The sequence below is a fragment of the Haemorhous mexicanus genome, chromosome 6 (genome assembly GCF_027477595.1).
Source record: "Haemorhous mexicanus isolate bHaeMex1 chromosome 6, bHaeMex1.pri, whole genome shotgun sequence".
Lineage (NCBI taxonomy): Eukaryota > Metazoa > Chordata > Aves > Passeriformes > Fringillidae > Haemorhous > Haemorhous mexicanus.
The window spans coordinates 58,182,180-58,205,164 of record NC_082346.1 but is presented as its reverse complement, the minus strand read 5'-3'; the positions used below and the strand labels follow the sequence as shown (position 1 = coordinate 58,205,164).

At 38.5% G+C, this 22,985-nt stretch overlaps 1 protein-coding gene across 2 annotated transcripts in view; it reads left to right on the top strand.

Annotated features, from left to right (window-relative positions):
* JAG2 (jagged canonical Notch ligand 2) overlaps nt 1-20,378 on the top strand; it is a 68,665-nt gene extending 48,287 nt beyond the window's left edge. The window contains exons 10-26 of one of the 2 annotated variants that reach the window (XM_059850482.1): nt 352-465; nt 992-1,038; nt 1,308-1,481; nt 3,832-3,982; nt 4,265-4,429; nt 5,001-5,114; nt 6,121-6,234; nt 6,611-6,724; nt 7,663-7,779; nt 8,439-8,466; nt 9,332-9,417; nt 11,608-11,721; nt 11,920-12,035; nt 13,232-13,477; nt 13,918-14,049; nt 15,067-15,223; nt 18,067-20,378. In XM_059850482.1, coding sequence (XP_059706465.1) covers nt 352-465; nt 992-1,038; nt 1,308-1,481; nt 3,832-3,982; nt 4,265-4,429; nt 5,001-5,114; nt 6,121-6,234; nt 6,611-6,724; nt 7,663-7,779; nt 8,439-8,466; nt 9,332-9,417; nt 11,608-11,721; nt 11,920-12,035; nt 13,232-13,477; nt 13,918-14,049; nt 15,067-15,223; nt 18,067-18,539 — 2,462 coding nt within the window. In that variant the 3' untranslated portion in view covers nt 18,540-20,378. The remainder of the gene's footprint in view (nt 1-351; nt 466-991; nt 1,039-1,307; nt 1,482-3,831; nt 3,983-4,264; nt 4,430-5,000; nt 5,115-6,120; nt 6,235-6,610; nt 6,725-7,662; nt 7,780-8,438; nt 8,467-9,331; nt 9,418-11,607; nt 11,722-11,919; nt 12,036-13,231; nt 13,478-13,917; nt 14,050-15,066; nt 15,224-18,066) is intronic. The other variant, XM_059850483.1, reaches the window with a different exon arrangement.
* The last annotated feature ends 2,607 nt before the right edge of the window (nt 20,379-22,985 follow it).

The following is a 22,985-nucleotide window of genomic DNA, read 5'->3' as shown; positions in this document are numbered from 1 at the left end:
CTTTTAGAATGCCCCATAACTTTTCTGTTGCAAAATGCAGCACTGGTGATGGTAACTCCTTTTCCATGGTGGCAGAACAGTGACTAAGCTTGTGGAGGTCAGAGAGGGATTTTCCCTGACTAACAAATTGCCTTTTTGAGTTTTGGCCAAGGGAAGAGTAAGATAACATGCATGTGCTACTATAGGCAAGTGTGCATTAAAATCCTGTGGTATGTAAATGGTTTTAGTGCCCTACCAATGTTTAATATGAGCTTCTGATGCTGGGATTGCATGGACACTTTGCTTGGTGCTGTGGTAATCTGTTTCTGGGTTTGTACTTTATTCTATTCTTTATTTTCTCTTCTTTCACAGATGCTAATGAGTGTGAGGGGAAACCCTGTGTTAATGCTTACTCTTGCAAAAATCTCATTGGTGGATATTACTGTGACTGCATTCCAGGATGGACAGGAGTAAATTGTCATATCAGTTAGTATTTCTTTAGTATGTATGTTGACAGTAGGATGTTCTTTAAAAAATATATAAGTGATAGTATACATACTTTAACAAGAAAAAATACCTGTTGTCAGTATTTTTCTAACTTCTAGCAATATAAATTGAAAATACTGTTTGAAAATTTATTTTTAAAGGTAATTGGTATTAAAGTGATCTTAGATATACACTTTAATAAATCTCTTGACTCTTACATGTTTCTGAATGATATATACTGATTCAATTTAGAATACATTTAAGCTAAAATGTTAGATATGAAATGACCTGATATTGATATCTCATTTTTAGTACACTGTATTAGAAATATAGAATGTCCTTTTCTATTGGTTCATTTTTTAAAAATAGGCATCTGTTAAGACATCAAGAATCCTTCCTTTCCATTGAAACATCTAGAAAAAAACCTTTTTGAAAATCACTTGCTCTCAATTTTTATGCTAAACCTTTACTTTTCAGCTTAGTCTTGCAGTCTAAATTCTAATGCTTTGCATATTTTTATCCATAGATATAAATGACTGTCATGGACAGTGCCAGCATGGAGGGACTTGTAAGGTAACTCTTGTTCATTACATTCCATATTGAAAATTAATCTTTTTCTGACTGAGTTTTATAGTTTGCAAGTACAGTTTGGTTAAATGAGTTCAAATGTTAAGAATGTAATACTGTACTTGCAGACTCTTGCACCCATTTCACAGAACAAAATTCTGTGGTGCTACTGCTGTCTGCAAATCCAGAATACAGAAGTAACTTGAGTTTTTGTTTGCAAATTTTGTCAATAAACCAATCCTTCTACTTTTGCTTCTTTTCCCTGCCCTGTGAAGGATGAAGTGAACGGTTACCACTGCTTGTGCCCTCGTGGTTTCACAGGAAAAAACTGTGAGATAGAAACCAACGAGTGTGAGAGCAATCCCTGCCAGAACGGGGGCCGCTGCAAGGACCTGGTGAATGGATTCACTTGCCTGTGTTCCCAGGGATTCTCAGGAGTCTTCTGTGAGGTGAGGGCAGTGCAGACATTACTGCAATGCTTGTCATGGACTGAATTCCTGAAAGAAATATATCTCTGGGTTTAAATGGGAGTAACCCAAGGCTGGAGCGTCACTGCCTGTTGTAGCTGTTACCTGATACTCTGAATAAGCAAATTTGTTGTGCAGTGCTGTCATAGTAGCTGGAACACTTGAATTTGCAGCCTGCTAAACTGCAGGTTGTCGTATAGAGGTGTTGGCCTTCCTAAGGGTTTAAGGCTGCAAGTATTCCTTAAGCTTGAAATGTTTTCTTTTGCAATTTTCAGGACCTTTGTCCTTTTGTTACACTGGAGTGCTTTAGCTTCTCATCCTAATAATGCTGAGGCACGTAATTGAATTACCCTTCAACTAATCCCTCTGCTATTGGTAGGAGTAATTATGTATCAATTATTTGTATTATATATAATGGTGATGATTAACATAATTATTAAAGGCAAGCAGACAAGTTTTGGCTCTTAGAACTTTGTCTGAGATGATTTTAGGAACATGGAGTTCTAGTGCTTAAGGACTCAGATCTGAAATATTGAAGTCTTAGTGTTAATTCCTTAAGTATATCATGGTAAAGAAGATATTCCTCTTTTCTAGGGAGGACATTAGACTTTCCAGTGTAAAATTATTTTGCATTAAGTATTCACTTTCTGGCTTTTGCTGATAGTCAAATTCATGTGGATGTTATGCTTAGTATCAAGTGGAGGCACTAGGTTAGAATTTTGTTGGATTTGCTCCAGATTTTTTTTGTAGAGGATATTGGAGTCATCTCTCTTAAACACTGAACTAATTTTTATTCTATGTTATTTGCATCAATAAAGAAGTAGTGCCCTCATTTTCTTCAAAATCTAAAAGGACTGCAGATACCAACCAGTTTGATTAAACTGGTGCAGCACCTAATAGCTCATGAACTGTTTCTGCATAAGGATCATAACTTCAGTGCTCTACTCTGGGCTGATTCATACAATACTGTGTAATTAAAGTTTTAGCAAATGTGCTTGAATAATAGGGGGAGTTGGCTGCTTGCCTTGTGTGCTGCAGGAAATATCTACCATTGATTCCAGATGCTAAAGTACCAGCTACTGAACTTGCATTGGGAAAGGGAAATTTACACTAATGGAAGGAAACAAATGGAGACATCTGATAGAGGAGATCTGAGAATCTTTCTCAGACCATAGCTATTTTTTATAGCTTGCTTCAAATGTTCTGTGTGAGAGCACGAAATGGTTTGCTAAAAATTCTGTTGTGACTGGAATTGTATGTGCCCCTCTGAATTAAATACAACACCATTTGTGTTCTTTCTCCTTTGGCTAGTTTAGCATTTTTCTCCTATTTAGCTACTGAACTGCTAAAAATAGGTATTAAAACCTCTACTGGACTTAGCTTTTCAACTTTACAGACATGAAATTAGCTTTCTCCCAAGAGAGACGTGAAGAAGGAAAAACTGACTGGAGGGGAGGAAAGCAATCCTTAAGAAAAATAATTTGGAGGAAAGATACTGTGATGTAAAAATATTCCTTTTGAGGCTGCTTTGTGGATTTTGAGACCAATTTAAGGCATCACAAATCAGTAATCTTGTGTGTTAGTCTAAAGCAGAAAGCAGCAGAATTGTTTTGCCACAGCAATGTCTATGTTAAACGTTGTATAATGAAGGTGAGGTTTAAATTTTGCTCTCTGGATCAGATGGTCAGAGTTCAAAGTGCATCTCTTGTAACTGTGTGTAAATTGGTGTGGTGATGGTATTTTTAAAAATAAGGTCCTGAGAAGCTGGGTCTAACTAGACCTACTTTGAGCAGGAGGTGGGGAGTAGCTGACCTCTAGAGGTCCCTTCCAAGCTGTGTGGTTTTATAATAAATTCTATGTGTTAATTGAGATGGGAAGAGAATTTGCTCTAGGGGATGGGATTTTGTTCAGGTCCTGTGTATTTTAAGTCCCTTGCAGACAGAAAGCTGACAAGTGCAGTGGTATTTAACTTGCCTTGTGGCACTTGGTTATGTGGGTGTGAAGGACAGACTTATAATGATCCAGAGAAGTTGCAGTAAGGTGTCTTTTAATGGCTTAGGTAATTATTCACTGAGTTACTGCAAATGTGCTTATTCAGCCTCCTCCAAAGGAGTATTTTTTTAGTAGTGTCAGAAATGCTTTGTATTAGGATAGACTAAAGTAAGCTGAAGTTTCTCTGTCTAGCAGGGTGGAATGCAATATTTATGATTCATAAACCTTAAAACTTGAGGTTCCTCGTACATTAGCTTCATCTGTGTCTCTGGCAAAGCAGATAATGCTGCTTACTCCTGGGAGATGAAGCAGCTGCTGCTAACTGTGGTCTCTCTTACAGATGGATATTGATTTCTGTGAACCTAACCCTTGCCAGAATGGGGCTAAATGTTATGATCTGGGAGGAGATTATTACTGTGCCTGCCCTGATGACTATGATGGAAAAAATTGTTCTCATCTCAAGGACCACTGCAAGAACAATTCTTGTAAAGGTATCTGCTGTTGTCCATAAATCTGTCTTGATGGTGGTACACTAAAAAAAAAAGACATTTTGGGGAATAGTATAATGCAGAAATGTTTTTATTGTACTCACTTGGACTTCATAAAATAGTTGAGGCGGTGAGAGGAAGTGCTCCTCATTTATGAAGATCTAGACGGTAACTTATAACTAACATAAAATTGTGATTAGTTTTAATTCTTGTAAAACCACTTTTAAAACTAAAATCTGATTGGTGATATAGATCATTAGTCTAAAGACCTCACTTCTTTTTCAGTAATAGACAGCTGTACAATAGAAGTCTTCACTAATGCTACCCAAGAAGGAATCCGTTTCATTTCATCCAATGTTTGTGGGCCTCATGGACGGTGCATTAGTCAGCCAGGAGGGAATTTCACTTGTGCCTGTGACAGAGGTTTTACTGGAACATACTGTCATGAAAGTAAGTAGGAGCTTGTAAAAGATTATTCTTTTTGCTCTAAATTGATTTGAAAGTTAATGTTACGAAGGTTTACAACATAAAATAAAACATTTAGATTTCAGTAAAGTCACGTGAGGTGCTGTTTCAGATGTACTGCTTGAAATTGCTTCTACTGGTAGCAGTCTTTGTGGTGGTTTACACTTCCTCTGTGATAGAAAACTGGTTGGAGTCCAGCTTCAGTGTAAATGTGTCTGTAGCCACTACCTTTGTGCACAATCTTACAAGCCACAGATTTCTACAACATGAGAACACAAAGAGGGGACTAGAACTTGTATTCCTGGTCTGGGTGTTTTTAAACCCCTGGATATTCTTGCCATGTAAGTGTAGTGCTCTAGTTGGACTTGGCTTGCTACATGAGAGACAATACAGCCAAAAACCCTTGAAGGCTTGAAAACAGATCTTTGAGCTTTTCTTTTGCATGTACAAGTGCAGTAATAACTTTGTCCTGCTTTTCCTAGAGGCACAAATGTAGATCATTCCTCTGAGTAGGTGAAAACAGCCTTGAGCAATAATTGTTGACTTTTTGTTGCAGATATCAATGACTGTCTTGGGAAACCTTGCAAGAATGGTGGGACATGTATTGATGAAGTTGATTCATTTAGATGTTTCTGTTCAAGTGGTTGGGAAGGAGAGCTGTGTGACACAAGTGAGTACTGCTCAGTGTTGCAGGGCCAAATGATGCAGCCTTGTTGTAACAGAGATGGTTGGTATGTGCTTAATAATGGGGTAGTTTCTCTGTCCTGTAATTGAGTCTTATTTACAGAAGTATTTTCAGAAATAACTTCAGGTAGCTGCTCTAAAAGCCTCAACTCCTTTAATAGGAGCAGAATCTGATTCTTTGGCATAGTTCAGCATTTATTTCAGGAGGAGAGAACTTTTTGTCTTGGGGATAGGCAAGAGTGCTGGCCAGGAAGTGAACTAGGCCAGTTCATGGTTAAGACACCTCAGAGGAAACTGCAGTTGTTTCTTTTTCTGCTCTGAATGAAGCCTGTTCTAAAACATGGCAAGGACTTGCTGAGACTTATTACAGGACATGCATCAATTAAGATGTGAAATACATTGTGAGCAGCTTTTGGCAGCTATTGCTGTCAGAAGAGCCTTTTGTGTGGTCTAGATCAAGTTTATTCTGGAATAGTTATGTTCCCCCTATTAAAACGTTTGTCTCAAGTGAAAGGAGCTTTCTCTAAAATCCCTAATTGTGTAAGTATGTTTAATGTGTGCACATACGTATGTATGTGGGTAAGCCACCTCTAATGGCTGTAAATCTGTATTTTAAAACAGAACTGAACAAGGGAGCCTTAACTGTCTCTCTCATCTCCCAGGATGCCCTGTGCTGGGGCTCCTTTTTCAGGGCATTGTGGTCCCTACTAAAAAGCTCTTTCTGAAGTTCAGAATACAGCTGTTTGTAAAAACAAAGCTACTTTTCTGGGAAGTCATACTGAATGCTCCTTCTAAGCTGTCAAAGTCATAATTCATGTTGTTCTGTATTAAATCAGGGTATTTTCCTTGCTTGTATAAAGATAACCTCATAATAATGAGGATTGCTGTCTTCCTAGGTAGTACAAAATGTATTTTCTTTATAAAGAGATTTTTTCTGTTTTCTCATGGCCTTGGCTGGGCTAGACCATCTAACTGGAATAACTTTTTTTTAGATTTCAATGACTGTTCTCCTAACCCATGTCACAACGGTGGCCGATGCATTGACTTGGTAAATGACTTCTATTGTGAGTGCAAGAATGACTGGAAAGGCAAAACTTGTCACTCACGTAAGTGTTCCTTGCTTTGATCTTTAGAGTACCCAAAGATTTATTTTCTTCTCGTGGGACTGGAGTTCCTGAAATTTAAAGTAAAACAATCACAGTGAAAAAAAATAGGTGCACTTTCTGTACCCCTTCCAGTTTCCCAGTCACAAAATGGAACATTTAAAAAATGTATTCCTTCATGTAGTGAAATGGTTTCGTGAGAGATGTCCTTAGATTCCATTCTTTGGGCTGTTTATTGTAATACAGCAAGTGGAACAATGTGTTTCTGAAACTGGTGCATTTAAATACAAAGTCTCTTTAATTTTGTGATTAAAAAGTACCTGTTTCTAACATTCAGCAAGACCAATGGAAATTAAAACTGCTTTGTTGTGGTGTGTAGGTGAATACCAGTGTGATGCAAACACTTGCAGTAATGGTGGAACATGCTATGATGATGGAGACACATTCCGCTGCTCATGTCCTCCAGAGTGGATAGGAAGTACTTGCAACACTGGTAAGCTTTTAAAGTTGTCTACACATGAAGCTAGAAGAAGCAGAGAAGGGTTTAAATAATCAACTGTTTAGTAAACAGGCACACTGTTCTGGCTGGCCCGTTCAAAGCTGTTCCAGTTGGGTGGTGACTAAAATTTAAATAATTTCTTCCACTCACCTGACATGATACTGATTTTTAGGAAGCTGTTCTCCTCTGGCTTATATTGCCTTTTCTATAGCTTCTCTGTTTAGCAGTTTTCTAAAACCTGGACTTGACTTTTCTGTTGGTCTTTAGAGGCCTTATGTAAAGGTTTTCTGGGGAACTTATTCCCCTGCTTGGCTTGCAGAGTCACAAGGCTTGTGATCCATGAGGTGTATGAGCAGGCATAGCTAGAAAAAATGAAATTAGGAGGTTCTTCCTGGGGGATTTGCAGAGTTAATGCCTGCTGTAGGGAACTACTTGATTTTGGTTTTTTTTCCCTTTGGAGACTGAATGTGGTATCTGTGGTGTATCTTTCTGAAAATGAAACTTCCATTACAATCGGGAAGTCGAATGAAGATAATTTAGTAGAGTTTTTCTACTTTTTAGATATAAAAAGCAGCTTTTAACCAGAACCTGAGCTTTAAATACTTGTATTTTATTGCAAAGAACGCCTCATGGCCTGGGTAACTCACTGCCAAAGTAATAATTTAGCAGTACTTGAAGAATGCTGACACAAATGGGGCAGAAAGGAGGTAATTCTTTTTTAATAAAATTTCATGGTTCAGTTAAACAATTGAATTGGGACCACGGTGAAGATGGGTGACAGACTGTCATGTGACTACTTCTGGAGGTTTTTTTGATATTTTGTAAGTTTTAACTGTTGACTTAAATGCTGTTTAGGATTGTGACACTGACTTACCGAGATGATAGGTACTCTTTGTTTTCTGCACTAACAGATACTTTTTCTGTTTTCAAAGCTAAAAACAGCAGCTGTATTCTGAACCCTTGCATGAATGGTGGAACGTGTGTTGGCAGTGGGGATTCCTTCTCGTGCATCTGCAAGGAAGGATGGGAAGGACGCACATGCACACAGAGTAAGGCTTTTCTCTTTCTTCCCCTGCATCCCCCTGGGATATTGGGAGTGTCTGGCAGAGAGCTCTTAACTGAAACAAAGCAAGTTTATGGGGTTCATGTGCCAAAATATCTGAATCATTCAGAGTGGGAGGTAGGTAAAGAAGACGATGCTCGAGTAATGAATGAAGAGTTTGTCGTGCTGCTTTTTGCATCCAGTCTCTGCCAAGATAAGACTCTCGGCCTTCTATAAAAATACAATTTTGGAAATGTGTGCAGAACAGAAAAAAATACTCACAGAAATAATAATTGTAATAGTGAAGAGTATCTGGAAGGCAGGCAGTAGTGTAGAAGCTGTTTTCTCTGAGTATAGCAGTTAACTACTTTGACATACCAAGACACTGAATTGGCTAGGTGGAGTAAAGCCTGCAACCTTGACTTTTATTTTTCCCCCAAGGTGTAACTTTGGGAGTGGGAGGGAAATTCTAAATTTGAGTTCTGGTTTTATGCTGCCTACTGTTGATATATATGATAACTGAACTTTTTTTTCAAGTGTGGAAGAAAACATTCAGTACTGTATATTTCTTTACTTATCAAATATAGTGACTTCTGAACTCTAGTGTTTATATTTTAGAAAATAAATTGTGCCACTATTTACACCAGCCAATATTCTTTTTTCTAGACACTAATGACTGCAACCCTCACCCATGGTAAGTACACAAACTCCAGTCCTGTACCTATTGTGAAAATACAAGTGAGCACAGTAATATGGATTTACATTACAGATTGGAACTAATTTTACTCTAAAATAATTGAAGCCAGCCTCTGTAAAGTATCTTATAACCTTTTGTTTTTTTGCTGTGCTTCATTCCTTGACAGCACCAAAGACCACAAAACAATCTTGAGTTGATTTATGTATGAACAAATAAAAAGTATTTTAGTGTAGTCTCCATGGTGGAACTGACCAGTAAATTACAGTGATGTGAAGTGAATCACATATAACATTTGAAGCATTTGTAATTGGATAGAGTAAAAAATGAGAAATCAAAACCTGTTAGTTTACAGTAAATAATTTTAAATATTATAAAAATGTTCTGTTGGACCAATTACTATGTATAAACATGTTTAAAAACAAAACTGAATTTTTGGGAGATAAAATGGGAATATTTTAAATACAGAGGCTAATATTTATGGTTGAAGAGGGGGAAAAAACTAATGTGGATGAAGCTATCTGCCTTATCTTTCTCAGTTATCCACTCTGATGCCATCATCTGTGCTTCATGTATTAAAAAAACAACCAAATTTAGAAAAACTTGGGCTTTCTTTGTATTCCCTTGAAAGTGCTGTTCTACCTCCTTAAATTCTGTGGATGTGCTTCCTCATGTGTCTGTAGGATGTTGCTGTTCAGCTGCTGACTTGCTAAGCAACCTTTATCTAGCATTATGCTTTTGCTCTTGATAGAAATAAATTGTCCCCCTAAAGAGCAGCAGAAGTTTTAATTAACAAAGCTTTAATTGACCTTTAATTTAATGAAGCAATGTAGATGGCTTGTTAAGCACCCTTTTTTATTCACAGTTACAATGGTGGGATCTGTGTTGATGGAGTGAACTGGTTCCGATGTGAATGCGCCCCTGGCTTTGCTGGTCCTGACTGCAGAATCAGTAAGTACCTGCATGGTAAAGACCTGGATGGTTGTACCACTCTGCACAAATTGGAAAGAACACCTGGTGACCCTTTTTACATTAGCTCAACTGAATTCCAAACAATGAAGCAGAAGCCGCCTGTTAGCCAGGTATTGATACCTTGTAAATAATAGCAGGTTATGGTCTCTTACTCATTTCATTAAATGGCACTGAAATGAGTTGGCTTAAATCATGCTTAAAGACTTGATTGCTGGATTTTCTTGGATAATTCTGAGGTTTCTTGGGGGCTGGCTTCATAGAAGCTTAATTTTTAAATATTCCTCTGTTGATAAATATCTTGTTGGTAAAGATGACATATATCTGAATGTGTTCCACTTAATGTAAGAAAGCAGAATGCACTGAGACATTCCAAATGGAAACAAAAACACTGAGTGTAGTGCTGGCACACGAATAACATAAGTATGATAAAGGTCTTTCAAAGCTAGAAAACAAACCTGTTACACTGCAATTATTCTGAAGGGTAGAGGCCAAAAAGAAGGAGAAAAACAGACTCTAAAAGTATTTTGAAGTGTTGTGGAACAAGCTGGTGGGGGTTTTTTGTTGTTTGGTTTTTCTGCATTGTTTTGGTTTTGTCTTTTTAAAGGAATTTTACCATTTTGACTTGAATGGATAAATACTTTATTTTTACTTTCTGCTTTGGAAGATCAGACTTTGAATCTTCTGTAGCCTTAAGGCTAATGGGCTTGGTCCTTCCACTCCATCAGTATGGTGACGTGCTTTCAAGTTGAGCCTTCATCCTCATTCTGGCACAGAGAAAACAAGCCAGCACGTCTGGTTGGAGGGCAACAGTTGTGGAAGCATCAGCTTAGTGGTGTCTCAGTACAAAACCAGGCATGGCCGATCATTGTGTGTCTAGATCCAGATACTCAGAAAGGGATATTGAATTCTTCTTGCCTGCTCCTCTTCCCCTTAAGGCTAGGATGTCACAAATACAAATACTGTGCATTTGTAATGGAGCTGTAGATATTTTTTTACTTGTTTAGACTGGTATAGATTAAAGGAGTAGCTCTGAAAAAAATGCCTTTTGTGGCTGATTCAGAAACAGAGTTAAATCACCTTTTTCAGCATACAGAGGCTGGAGAATCTTAAATCTATATAGCATGAAGACAAGAGGAAAGAGTTGAGGTTTAGATCTTAGTGCACTTTTGAAAGAAGGTAAAATAGAACCAAAAGCCCTTTCGTATCTGTTGGATTGTTTTGCATTGCCTACAAGTATAACAGTCTCACTACTGCCATTTTTCATGTTTGTTTTCAAAGTTCTGTACTTTAAAATGATCTGATACCATGTATCAGACAAGAACTGGTGTTTAAACAGTTTTCTCTGGGGTTGGAAAGGGCATTCATACTCAATGGAAGAAAGCTCTCTAAAGATGCTTTGGAAGAGAGATGTTTCTGGTTGAAAATGAAGCAGTAGGTGCCTGTGGCTCACAACTTGATGAGCTGGTTTCTGTTGCATAAATCAGTATTGGTCACTTCCCCAGGATAACAAATGACACATTGCTGTCCATCTGAATGGACCATGCTTCCCTGCCTTTTTCCATTGGCTTCTGTGGCTAAGCCTCTGAATCTTTGAAGGTTTTTTTTTAAAGAGGCTTTTATGCTAAGTAACTATGTATTAAATTATTCTGCTCGTGATTTCAAGATTATTAATGCTCATCAAATGTGTTACAAACTCAACTGTTACTTTTCTGCCTTTTGGTCACTTGTATTGCAGCAAGTCACTTCTTTGAGCATTGTTGAGCAAGGTCATTGTTCAGCTCTTGCACTCTGATAACTTCATGAAAACACATGCTTTTGTGTGAAGCCTAAATGTCTGAGATTAGTGCCAGAACAGGATGTGGGACTTGTTCTGTAGCTGAATGTGGACATGGCATTAACACCTTCAGCTGTCCAACACCTCTGCTCTGTGAGATGAGTCAGCACATGACTGCTGTTTTGATTACCAGAACTTCAATTAGGCTGCAATTATGAGAAATCTGTTACAGGGTATTGCTGAAATGGCAGAACTGTTTAATTACAAGATGAATTCTGTAGCCACACTGTCATTTGCTTTTAAAGAAAGTAGGTACTGTTAGATTACACCTCAGTAAATTATTAATTACAATGTCCTTTTGACTTCTCACTGAGTTTTACCTATTTTCTTTCCAGATATTGATGAATGCCAGTCTTCTCCTTGTGGGTATGGTGCCACCTGTATAGATGAAATAAATGGATACCGATGCACTTGTCCCCCTGGAAGAATTGGTCCTAGATGCCAAGAAGGTATTCTGATATCTGCTATCAACCTGTACCCAAAACACAACAGGGCACAATGTAGCCAGTATAAAGTTTATATACAGTAGTCTGATATATAAGGAACAGTAGCTAATATTTTAAATTTAAATTTGTATAGTATTTATGCTATAACTTGAAGAGGCAAAGTGTCTGAATGTGCTTTTTGGTTTTGTTTTTTTTCTTTAGTGATCGGAATTGGAAAGCCTTGCTGGCTTAAAGGAATGACCTTTCCCCATGGCAGCCGGTGGGAACAGGAGTGCAACAGCTGCCACTGTTTGGATGGACGTATTGACTGCACCAAGGTAGGCATTTTGGCCTATTTTCTTAAATTCCTGTGGCTGAAACAAACTCATTGTTCTTCATACACCAGTTAGTCTTTGTCTCCTCTAAATTTCCTTTGTTTTGTTTTTTCGTTTTTTTTTTTTTTTTTTTTAAGTGGCTTCCTGTAAAAGTAGTTATGGATTTTCTCTAATGCATAAGTTACTGTCCTGCTGTCAACCTGCTAGAACAGGCTCTCTAGACCACTTGTTGTAGAAAATAAAATATGAGCTGGAATAAAGGGTAACTAAATGACACTGCCGAAGCTTTGCAAACACAGTTTTAGAACTCCTAATTCTGTGAAATTGAGTAAGTGAGTTCCATAGGTGGAGGACATGTTGGAAGAAATTTTTTGCTGGGTATTAACTGCTTTTTTGTATTGTTCTTCGGTAGCTTTATGAATTGACAGCTTTCAACCTTTGTATATTTATTGTGGTCTAGATCCTGGTGGGTTTGTGACTGAGGAAAAGAAAAACCTAAATGCAGATTGAACATGTGCCTTAAATTCAACTCATCCATGTGTGGTATTAGGTTTCTTCTGTGTGTAATGGAACACTTGCACTTTCTTGCTGACAATTGTGCTTTAAGAAATCCCTAAGTTCCTAAAAGCTGTACAGTACTATGTAGGATCTTAAAGGCTTTGTGGAATATCTTGAGTTGGAAGGGATCCCCAAGGATCATCCCAGTCTGGTTCCTGGAATGGAGCTGTTTCTGGAAATTGCTGCACCCCAGTAATTTGTGGGTACCAGCAAACTGTTACCTTTTGGGAGCATGGTTGGAGTGGTTGTGCTTATCACCAATGTGCATCAGCTGGCAGGGTCTCAGTTATGAATATCATGGAAATTAACCTTTGTGGAGATATTGCTCTTTCTCTATTGTAGAAACATAGAGGACTAGATTTAAAATAAACACTTAAATTTCTGTATAACTCATTTAAGTGGGACAAATCTATAAACTTTAAGGAGATATGCCCCAGTCAGTGGTTTCTCAGATTATCTTTGCACAGATTTTTACTCTTGTGTCTGTACTAAATGTCCTCATTTTGTGGAAGAGCAGATCCGTCTGCTAATAGAACTACAGCAGTATTGAAAGCAAATATTTTTATGTGTGAATTGTTTATTTGGATTTGATGCATGAGAGCAACTACCTGTAACAGTGCTTCATTCTTTTTAATTCCTAGGTGTGGTGTGGAAAAAAGCCTTGTCTGTTACACAAATACTGGGATAATTCCAATAACCAGTGTCCCATGGGTCAAGAATGCCAGGAGAAATATATGAAATGCTTTCAGCCACCGTGCACAGACTGGGGAGAATGCAGTGCCTCTGAACCTCTGCCTATCAATATCAAGTGTCTGCCTAATTCTGGGTACTTGGACAATGACTGTGCTAGAATTACTTTAATTTTTAATGGAGACAAAGTCCCCCAGGTGAGAATGGAATTCTTAATGAGGTGTGGCAATATATGTAGGGATCTATTCTGTGTTACAGCATGCAAGATTAGGGTTTCTAGTATGACTCCTTGCTATTATTAGCTTGGACATTTTATTGCTAAACTCCTGTTGTTTTTAATTGAGCTTTATCTAAAGGGTGTGGCAAACTTTGGGTTTGTACTGAATATTCTATCTTCTTGAGTCTTGAAAAGCAATTTACATTTCAAGATGGGCTCAGACTGTATTAACATAATCATGCAAGCTCAGTTTTTTGCCCTTCATTCCAAAACCCTGTGCTTCACTTTTCTGCCCTTTCTTGCTCCCCTCTTTTCTGCCTTCATCAGCTCTTAGCAACTGCAAGAACTCTGAAGATCCTTATTTTTACATGCTATTTTTTACTTGAACTAAAATGACACAATCTCCCTTGCTTCTAACAGGGCACTACAACAGAAAATATCTGTTCTGAAATCCGGTATTTACCAGCTACTAGGACTGTTTCTAGGGACAGAACTCTGATAATATTGTGTGATCCATCTTACTCCACAGAGAATGCAGTGGAAGTTGCTATTGTAAGTATGAGACGTGTGTGTATATATATACAAATATGTTTTCTTATTAGTTTTTGCTGGGGAAGAAGTTGTTCAAGCTTGTTTCACTTAAATGCAGGTGGACCAATCTGTGGCCTAGTCTTGTCTGCAAAGCAATTTTGTGATCTCACAATTTCCTACACTGCCAGAGAGCTGAAACTGCAGGTTTTGTTAATGACAGATGGCTACTACAAGCTCATGATAAATTACTCTAAAGACCAGTTCAGCCCAAATTAGTGAACAGGTGCCTACTTGTTCTGTCAGAAATCCTGGGCTCTTGACCTTCTCAGTAGGGAGATATGGTTACAGGTGACTGGACTGTTCTTGTGAAGAGGTTCCTGCTGTGCATTTAGTGTATGGCTGCTTCAGGGGATGTTCTTTAAACACAAGGTACTAAGTGAGAAGAGGAAGAAGGTGCAAGTCAAGTAGATGAAAGTAACTGTTGCCCTAATGAACTAAAGACTTATTTTAGATGCATTTACTGCTCAATCCCTCCATGCCTGTGTATAGCTTAGTTTTCAAGAAGGAGTTAATCTTCATGGTAAATGTTTATCCAGGCAGAAGCTGGACTGTATATCTCTGCTAGTACTGTGAAGAATATGCTGAGCCACGATGCAGGGAGCAAAGTGTATGGTATAAATAGAGCAGACTGTTATTAGTCCAAGCTTCTATCTAGATAATCCACATGTCTTGAACTGCTCCAAACTATGACTAAGTTTAGCTCATCAGTTTAAGTAACATGGAAGTCACTGCCTATGCTTTGAGGTATGTTAAATTAACAAGTAGGTGTGCTACCCACCAAGTCTGACACTGCTTCTGCAGTTTGGGTAGAGCCAGCCATGCTGTTGCTGTGGTAAGCTTTTAGAGAACTGTTTGTAGCTACTGTCAGGAAAATCCAACTGAGTGAACTCAATTTAAGATGTTGCTGGATTTAAAAAGTACACTTCCATGGTTAGGTGACTGGAATAACTTCTTGCTTTCCCCCTCCACTCCCTTTAGTCCTTTGTCCCACACCGAGATGAACAAGATAACAGCCTCATTCAGAATGCTGCAAATACAATAGTCAATGCCATCACCAAGCGACAGAACAGCACGGTCATGCTGGCAGTAACTGAAGTCAAAGTCGAGACCATCGTTGTTGGGAATTCATCATCAGGTAAGGTTCCAGTGCATACCTCCTCTGTGGCGTGTTTTTTGTTCCCCTGCTGTCAGACTTCTCTTATCTTTCTGTACACATTGGATAAAATGATCCACTGGGTTGTGTTTTTAGTTGCTGTTACTAACTGAAGAGAAAGCGGTTTTGAGATCAAGATTCTGTGCTTGTGTGCTAGTTTAAACTTAACCTCATCCCTAAGATATGCCCAGATACTCTTGCCATGGTTTTGGCTCTGACTTCCAGCCCAGCTCTCCAGCCCAAGCACATCTTTCATAAGATCAGCAGTTGTTGTGTGCAGTTCCAAGCCTGTCCAGTTCTCCTACGTTAACCTTAAACCAGCCTCAGCCCTTGATGCTGCTGCACTGAGGCTGTGAGGAAATGAAAATATAGGGAGAGAGAAGGTGTGGTGTGATACCAATCTCTTCTGAAGTGCTCATGTGCTATTTATTTACCTTAACAAGAGTTAAAGATGTCTAGTTTCTTCCAATACTTGGCCATGATGTAAAATTTCGCTCTCTTTTTCAACATGTGTTTCTCACTAGTGCACAGCTGGCTTGAAATGTAGCATTCATTCCTCTTTAAGAGGATATGGTGTGATTGGAGACCTTTATCTCCAAGAGCTGTGCCAAACTGAGTGAGTGGAGGTTTTGCATGCCTGTGTTTCTGCCTGGGGGAGGCAAGAGATGGGCTTGTGGAAGACTGCTGGTAGGCTCAAGTTCAACCAAGCCCCAGAGTGAAAATCTTACAATGGCTCTCCCAACTTTTTCCTAGACCTCCCCAACATAATCTTCTGGAAGATCTTTCATCCATAGTCTAAACAATTAGGAGATTGCCTGGTTCCACTTCCCTTGCATTTTCCTTCTAGGAAATGCCTTTCATCTGTTTAAAGTCTTGGCAAATGCACTGTTTCCTCAGCTCTCCTGAAGGAGTGTGCTTGTCTTAAACAGCAGTTGTGTAGGAGATAAGGATTTGAGCTGGGATTTGGGTATGCCTCAGCCCTCTGGCTTTTCTGATTGCTTATTGAATTCTAGGGCTAAAGGGCTGCAGATTACTTTGCCTCCCACCTCAATAAGATTTAAAGAGTCTCCCAAAATAGTGGATAAATTTGGGTTCTCTTGCAAAATGGTTTCCAGACTCCTTGTTTTAATATGGATGCTCAGTATTGACCAGTGGCCCTTAGCTCTTAAGTGGAGTTGTTATGAAGCAAACTGTAACCTGGTTTTGGATTTTATTTGTTTTACTGCTGCCCCTTAATTGGTTGAGATGGGTGAAAACCTATCAGAAAATGTGCTTGAGAGACCTATGTGTGGAGAATCTCATTTCTGTGGGGTGCTTAATGTCTAGGTGGAGCTGATAATTTAGATGCTTCATTGACTTCCTCTAGCTTTAAAAAAAAGTAGGATGAATTTGGAATCTGTATGCCAAAAATTCTGTATAAAGAACCTGTTACTAAGTGAACTTGGATCCATGCTCATATGATGAAATAATAGATGTGATAGCCGTGAGAATGCAAGCTTTGTATTCTAATCTTGGAGAAGCTGTTATGAAGAGCTCCTTTTTCTTTGAAGTATTTCTCCTATTCATGATTTAACGTTAGGTTGCTTATGAAAAATCAGGAGAGAATAGCAGTTACTCATGTGAGTGCAATCCTTCCCATAACTGTTAAAATACAATTTTGAGATCCCTTGAGGCCAACCATGTTGGCAGTGTACTCACCTTCCTGTACCAAAAGGAAATGTTTGGAAATGTGTCACATTCCACATAAGAATGTGTGCTCTGAAGGCACTTGAACATTGGAGGGAAGGACTGTGGTGTTGAAACATTGGTTTTTTTTGTATAGTCATTTCCAGGTTATTCTGAAAGCAGATGTCATAAAACTGCTGAGGGAATTTATGTTTGGATCAGGCATTAGAGTGGTGGGTTTGGGGCAGCATTTGTCTGCAGAGCTGTTGAACAATCCTGTTGCTCTCTATAAAAACAAAGCACATAATCTGTTGTTGCCCCTTGCCTTGTGTGTGTTTTTGCTTATTAAGAGCAGAAAAAAGCTGTTATTCTCTCCTGGCTGTACAGCTCTTGAGGAAGGGGGGCAGAAGAAATCCAAATATACATAAAATTTCCAGAAATATTTTCCAAGAGAAATAATCTGTGTCTGTGGGAGAACGCTGTAGTGAGATTTGGATTGAGAGAGTGGAGAAAAGCAATTGCCTCAACAACCATTGTTTGTTCATTGAGCAGTGAAGACTCTTCTCCCTAGGGCAAATATTCTGGTATTTCATCCTGAGATAGAACAGGAACTTGCTGAAGAATTCACGACCAATTTGGTTACGCAGCCCTAATCTGGATGTTTTTGGAGGTCATTGATACATAAATGTCTGTTGACACTGATGGTAAAGGACTGTTCTTTCTGATAATAAATGCAGGTGCAAGTGCCAGTACTTCTAGGTGCACAGTTACTCCATTGTCTGCCTCCTGCTAGGATAAGGTTTTCCTTAGAAGAAATCAGCATGATTACTCTGGTTTTCTTGGTCAACTTTGCATAGATGCTAGAGAGATGCTACTTAACAAAACCAGTTTCTCTCTTGGAGGGGACAGAAGATCTCAAATGAAGCTTTCCTCCCTCATCATTACTCACAGAAAATTAAACTAGTAAAGAGCAGATTCAAATGGACCTGGTGCATTCAGGCAGTTTTTATTGTGCTGTAAAAACATCTTACTTCCTTTCTCCTCAAAATGGTTCGGGGGATCACCTGTAGTCAAGTATGGATCTTTCTCTTGCAAATATCTGGTGCTATATATCTTGTTCTGTTAACATGAGACTTTATTTCTTTCCATTTGCCCTCCAGATTATTTGGTTCCAATTCTTTGTGCGGTATTTAGCATTGTGTGGCTGACTTGTATCATCATCTGCGTGTGGTGGACTCGGAAGAGGAGAAAAGAGAGAGAGAGAAGCCGTCCTCCCAGAGAAGAGGGTGCCAATAACCAGTGGGCACCTTTAAATCCCATAAGAAATCCCATAGACAGATCTTACAGTAACAAAGACATTCGTTATGAATGCAAAAACTTCATATCTCCTCAAAAGAGAACTTGTGATGCAGTGGAGGAGTATGTAGAGTATGAGGAAGAGGAGGATGAAGAGGAGGAAAGAGATGAGGAAATGGACAAATTCCTCTCTCACAAACTCGCAAAGCCTTTGCCGACAAAGGTGTCTGACACATCAGAGAGCAGTCCAGTAAAGAAATCCCACCAAATAGGCAAAATGGACAACAGATCTGTAAAAAATGTGAATGCATCAAACTTTGAAAGCAGTAGAGACTAACCTGTATTTGGGATGTAGGCAGACTACTGCGCCTGCGCTTGCTGGGGAGGGGAAAAATTGACATCTCCACTTTGCATCAAGGACTAAAAATATCTGGAGTCAAATGTTCATAGTTTCTTTATTTTGCGTAAAAAAAATAAATAAAAATAATAAATAAAATTTATTTTGTTTCTTTAGCCTTGTATAAATTATTCAATGACTGTCAGATGAAAAAAAATGAGTAATCTTTGATAGTTGCTATTTTTGTAAAGTTTACTTATAATACACTCGCTGTGTGGCAGAGGAGAGGTTGTATTTTCAATATGTGTAAAGTTTATTACAAAAGACTGTACACTGTTTACAGAATGTATTTCTTTTTATTACTTGCTCTAATTTAATGGTGGCTTTAAAACCTCCTGGTTGAGGAAATTGTGTGAACTTTAAACTGCTTTCTTGACTATGAATCTCTATTAATGGCAGCTCACTGCACTTGTTACGTTAGTAGCTTCTGTAAGATTTTTTCCAAATTTGCCTTACACACTTTGTAATAGGAACAAAAAAAAAAATTATAGAGATCTTTCAACTGTGGTTTAAAAGTGGCCTTTTTATTTCTGTTGAATTACTTTAGAATTGCAGTATTGAAGCATGTGACAAGTGCCTTGAGATTAAACTTTTTCTATAGCAACTGTCAAAGACTGCCATATCAATATAGTAAAATTGTGAGAACTCTAGGTTCCCCAACTGACACAGTTTATTTTCTAATAGTGAAAGTGCTTTTTTGTAAATATGTACATATTAAATGAATCACTCTGTATATTTGATTTAATAAGTTAAATATTTTGGTCTTTTTTTTTTTACATGTCATTCCTTTTAATTTATGTTGCAGAAAAGGAGGTTCTATGGCAGTTTATAAGACCTTTTTTTGGTATTATGTCCAGATTAGAAAATGATGTTAATACAATCAATGTTAGGAATCTGTTGGTCATTTGTATTTACATAGGAGCATAACCACTTACATGTAAATAGATCCAGAAATGTTTGTTTATCCCCATATTCAGCCCATCTCAAGAACACTAACGGGTGCATCTACTGTACAGTACCAACATAGAGGCATTGTTTTTTCTTTTGTGAATATGTTAATTACATGTGGTATTACTTTTTTTGCGTTTAAATACAGGCCTAATGAAGGGAACAATATTTTCCTCAGTCTTGTTTCTGTTGTGCTTTATTCATCTTTCGCTCTAAAGGAAAAAGGCTGGCAAGCTCAGAGGATGGGAGTACCTCAGTAGAAATGGTTAAATGTTATGGAAGGCTTTATGTTTGTTTTTTGGGTTTTTTTTTTAAGGCTTTTATTATTGCTGTTAACTGGGCAGACTATAAGTTTATTTTTAATTACTGCAGAAGCATAACACTACATACACCTAGTTACCCTACCACTGAGAGGAACAGATGTCTGAGAGTGTAAACTCTGGCCCACGAACAATGTAAACACGAGTGTTTCAAAACCAGTTATTTTATACAGGAATGCAGGATTTGCTTTGCAGGATCATCTGTTTTAGTACATTTTTTTGACATGTTCTTAAAAAAAAAAAGCCTTTCAGAAAAGAAACTATTTATTAAAGCATTTTATAATGATGTTTGTTGTAACTTTTTTACTTGTGCTAAATATTCAAAACTTATTTTGATAACCTGGTTAGGAGTTAGTTTAGAAAAGGGTACTATCCTTCTCATGTTCCCCAGTATAATCCTGAGTATTTAAACCAAAAACACTTTTTTTCTGCTACTCTTGTAACTTTTTGTACTGTAATGCTGCTGTCTTCCATAATCTAATAAAATGATTCCCTCATTGTGTGTAAGATACTTCAGATTGTTGTTTGCTTTCTAAGCTCTTGGAGCTCAGATGTGACCAGGCTAAAGAGAGGAGGAGTAAAAGTCCAGGTTTAATTCCCAGTACTTCCTGTAACCCAAGCATGCAGCACTGAGCTTCAACACTTCCTGAGCTGCAGACAGCCTGTGGAGGAGGTGCTGTCCCCTGGGCCTTAGAGACACCTCCAGCTCTCTCTGCAGAGCACCAGGGTTGTGTTTAGCTGCCAGCAGTTGGAGTGGATGATCCCTGTGGGCACCATCCAGCTCGGGCTGTTCTGTGGGTTCCATATGCCTGTTCTGCAGTGGTTCTCCTCCTGGCTGCTCAGTGAAGCCTTGTCTGAGCAGAGCTTGGCTTCCAGGGGTGAGAAGAGGGCTGGCTGAGCATGCAGGGGCTTGAGGAGGTGTGGCCTTTCCCAACTGAGTTGGATTTTGAAGTAATACTTTTCTTTACTCTCTCTGAAGTAATACTTTTCTCTACTCTTCTGCAGCCGTTCAGAGCTTTTACATGTCATGCTCCAATCTCATTTGAGGTCTATTCCTGTTTCTTAAACAGTTCCTTTGTATATGATCTTTTACATAGTAAAAGATTAATTCCTGTAAGATAATATGGAATATAAAAGTTGAATTTTTCCTAGCAGCTATCCGCTTCTGAGGCAGAATTCTAGATTCCAGCAGAGGTTTTGCTCCAGTCATCATACAGCTACTTTTTATTGCTTTTTCTTGGAGGATTTGCTTGTCTTCATTGTGACAGAAACAACTCTCAGCTGAGTCAGTCCTCAAAGTCTAATTCTGTTTTCTTTCCCAAAGGAAGAAATAATAGGTTTATATATGTTTGGAATAAGGTCACTGCTGTTCTGTCATTTGGTCATGAGCTGGCTGACTGCTCCCAAAGGTGCTAATTCTGCTTCTTCCCAGTACTGAAGTAGCAAGGGGGCACACCAGTGGTCATCACCCACTGTTTAAACAAAGGGACTGATCCTATGTCCAGGAGTTGTTTCTCTGTGGATTCACAAAAAACCACAGGCAAATGTTCAATTTTGTAGTGCTCTTTCCCTGCCAAAACCAAGAATGATTTGATGCCTCCTTCATGTGATGAGTGAGTTATGTACACTGAGATACGTGAAACAAGATTAATAAGTTTAGGAGGATAAACAAACAAAAAGTAAACTTTCTGACTTCCACAAATTAACCTCGATCAATTTTATGCAGATCCTATTTCTCTGCTGCTCTTAAATTACTTGTATGTCTCCACATGCCTCGTCTCACCTTATTCAGTAGTTTTGTTTCATCTTGATTTATTTTTACAGATGTTGCTCTTGCATCTCAACTTCTTGCTGATGCACATGTGCTAAGCATTATGGTGCTGCCAGAATCCTCGCTGTTACAAGAACTACATAATGAGGCACACTAATAAATGAACTCTTGTGATTTTTCTAAGCCATGAGTAGTTCTGGGTTAATTCTTCTTCCCTGATGCTGTTTCCAAAACCTGATGTTAACCTGAAACACCTGCTGAGCTCAATTTTTTTTTTTTTTTGGCCATTTGCTGTTGTCTGGTTTGTTCTCCAGCAGTCCAAGTAATTATTACTCTTCACATCAGACTGTGCTTGGATGGCAAGTTAATGTATCCAGCAAAATAACTCATTCTGCCCATACCTTTTCAAGAATAAGCTAAGGGTTGAAAGGCATTTCAGTCACTGCCTTTAAAGCTGCAGAAGACACCAGCTGCAGCTCTAGATATGAGGAAACTTGGACAAAAGGGATGGGGTTAGCATGTAACAAATTTGCAGAGGAATTTGTGTTAGAGGGATGATATGTGTGACTGAACTCTCATTATTATTGAGTGCTGGGCTGTCCTGGTGCTTTGGATGCGCTGGAGAAAGGATGAGCCTGAAGAACAGTTCAAGTAGCTTGTGAGCTGTCCTAGGAAGTCTAGTAGTGACCTTTAGGAGGTTTCTTGTGCATGAGGGGAGTGGAGGTTGTCTTTGCTCTTCCTCTAGTCTCAACACCAAGGCTGGTGCTTGTATCAGGCTTAGAATATTGCTCTTGCTGTGAAAACATTATGTGACTGTCTGACTTGCTCTGTTCAGTGCTGCAAAGCAGTCCCTGACTAGCCCTGTGTGCTTATTTCATCACAAGTGGTGAGGTAAAGAATGGGCTTATAAAACAGAAAAGGAACAAAAGGTCCCCTTAAGAGATGACTAAATCCTTCCAAGTCCATCTTTGTTTCTATATGAGTATGTGGAACTCTTTGCTTTTGCTCTGTATACTTGATGCTCTGTATATTTTTTCAGTGTGACAGGGACTTTGTCTAAGTGCAAAAATGTCTCTTCTTCAACCACTAGATTGTAAACATGTGCTTGCAATCAAAAGTTTATAAATGAATGTCATAGGTAATATTCCTAAGCTGGAAGCTTTGGGTTTTTTTTATGAGAATCATTAAGTTTCATGGTTCATTGGGTCACCTTTTCCCTTGGAAAAGCTAGATTGCATCCATCTAGGAAATGTGGATGGTTTATACGAATCTCCTTTTTATATTGTATTTACTATTTCTAGAGCAAGAAGAAACAGTACAGAGACAATGTACAGGGCAGTGTGCATT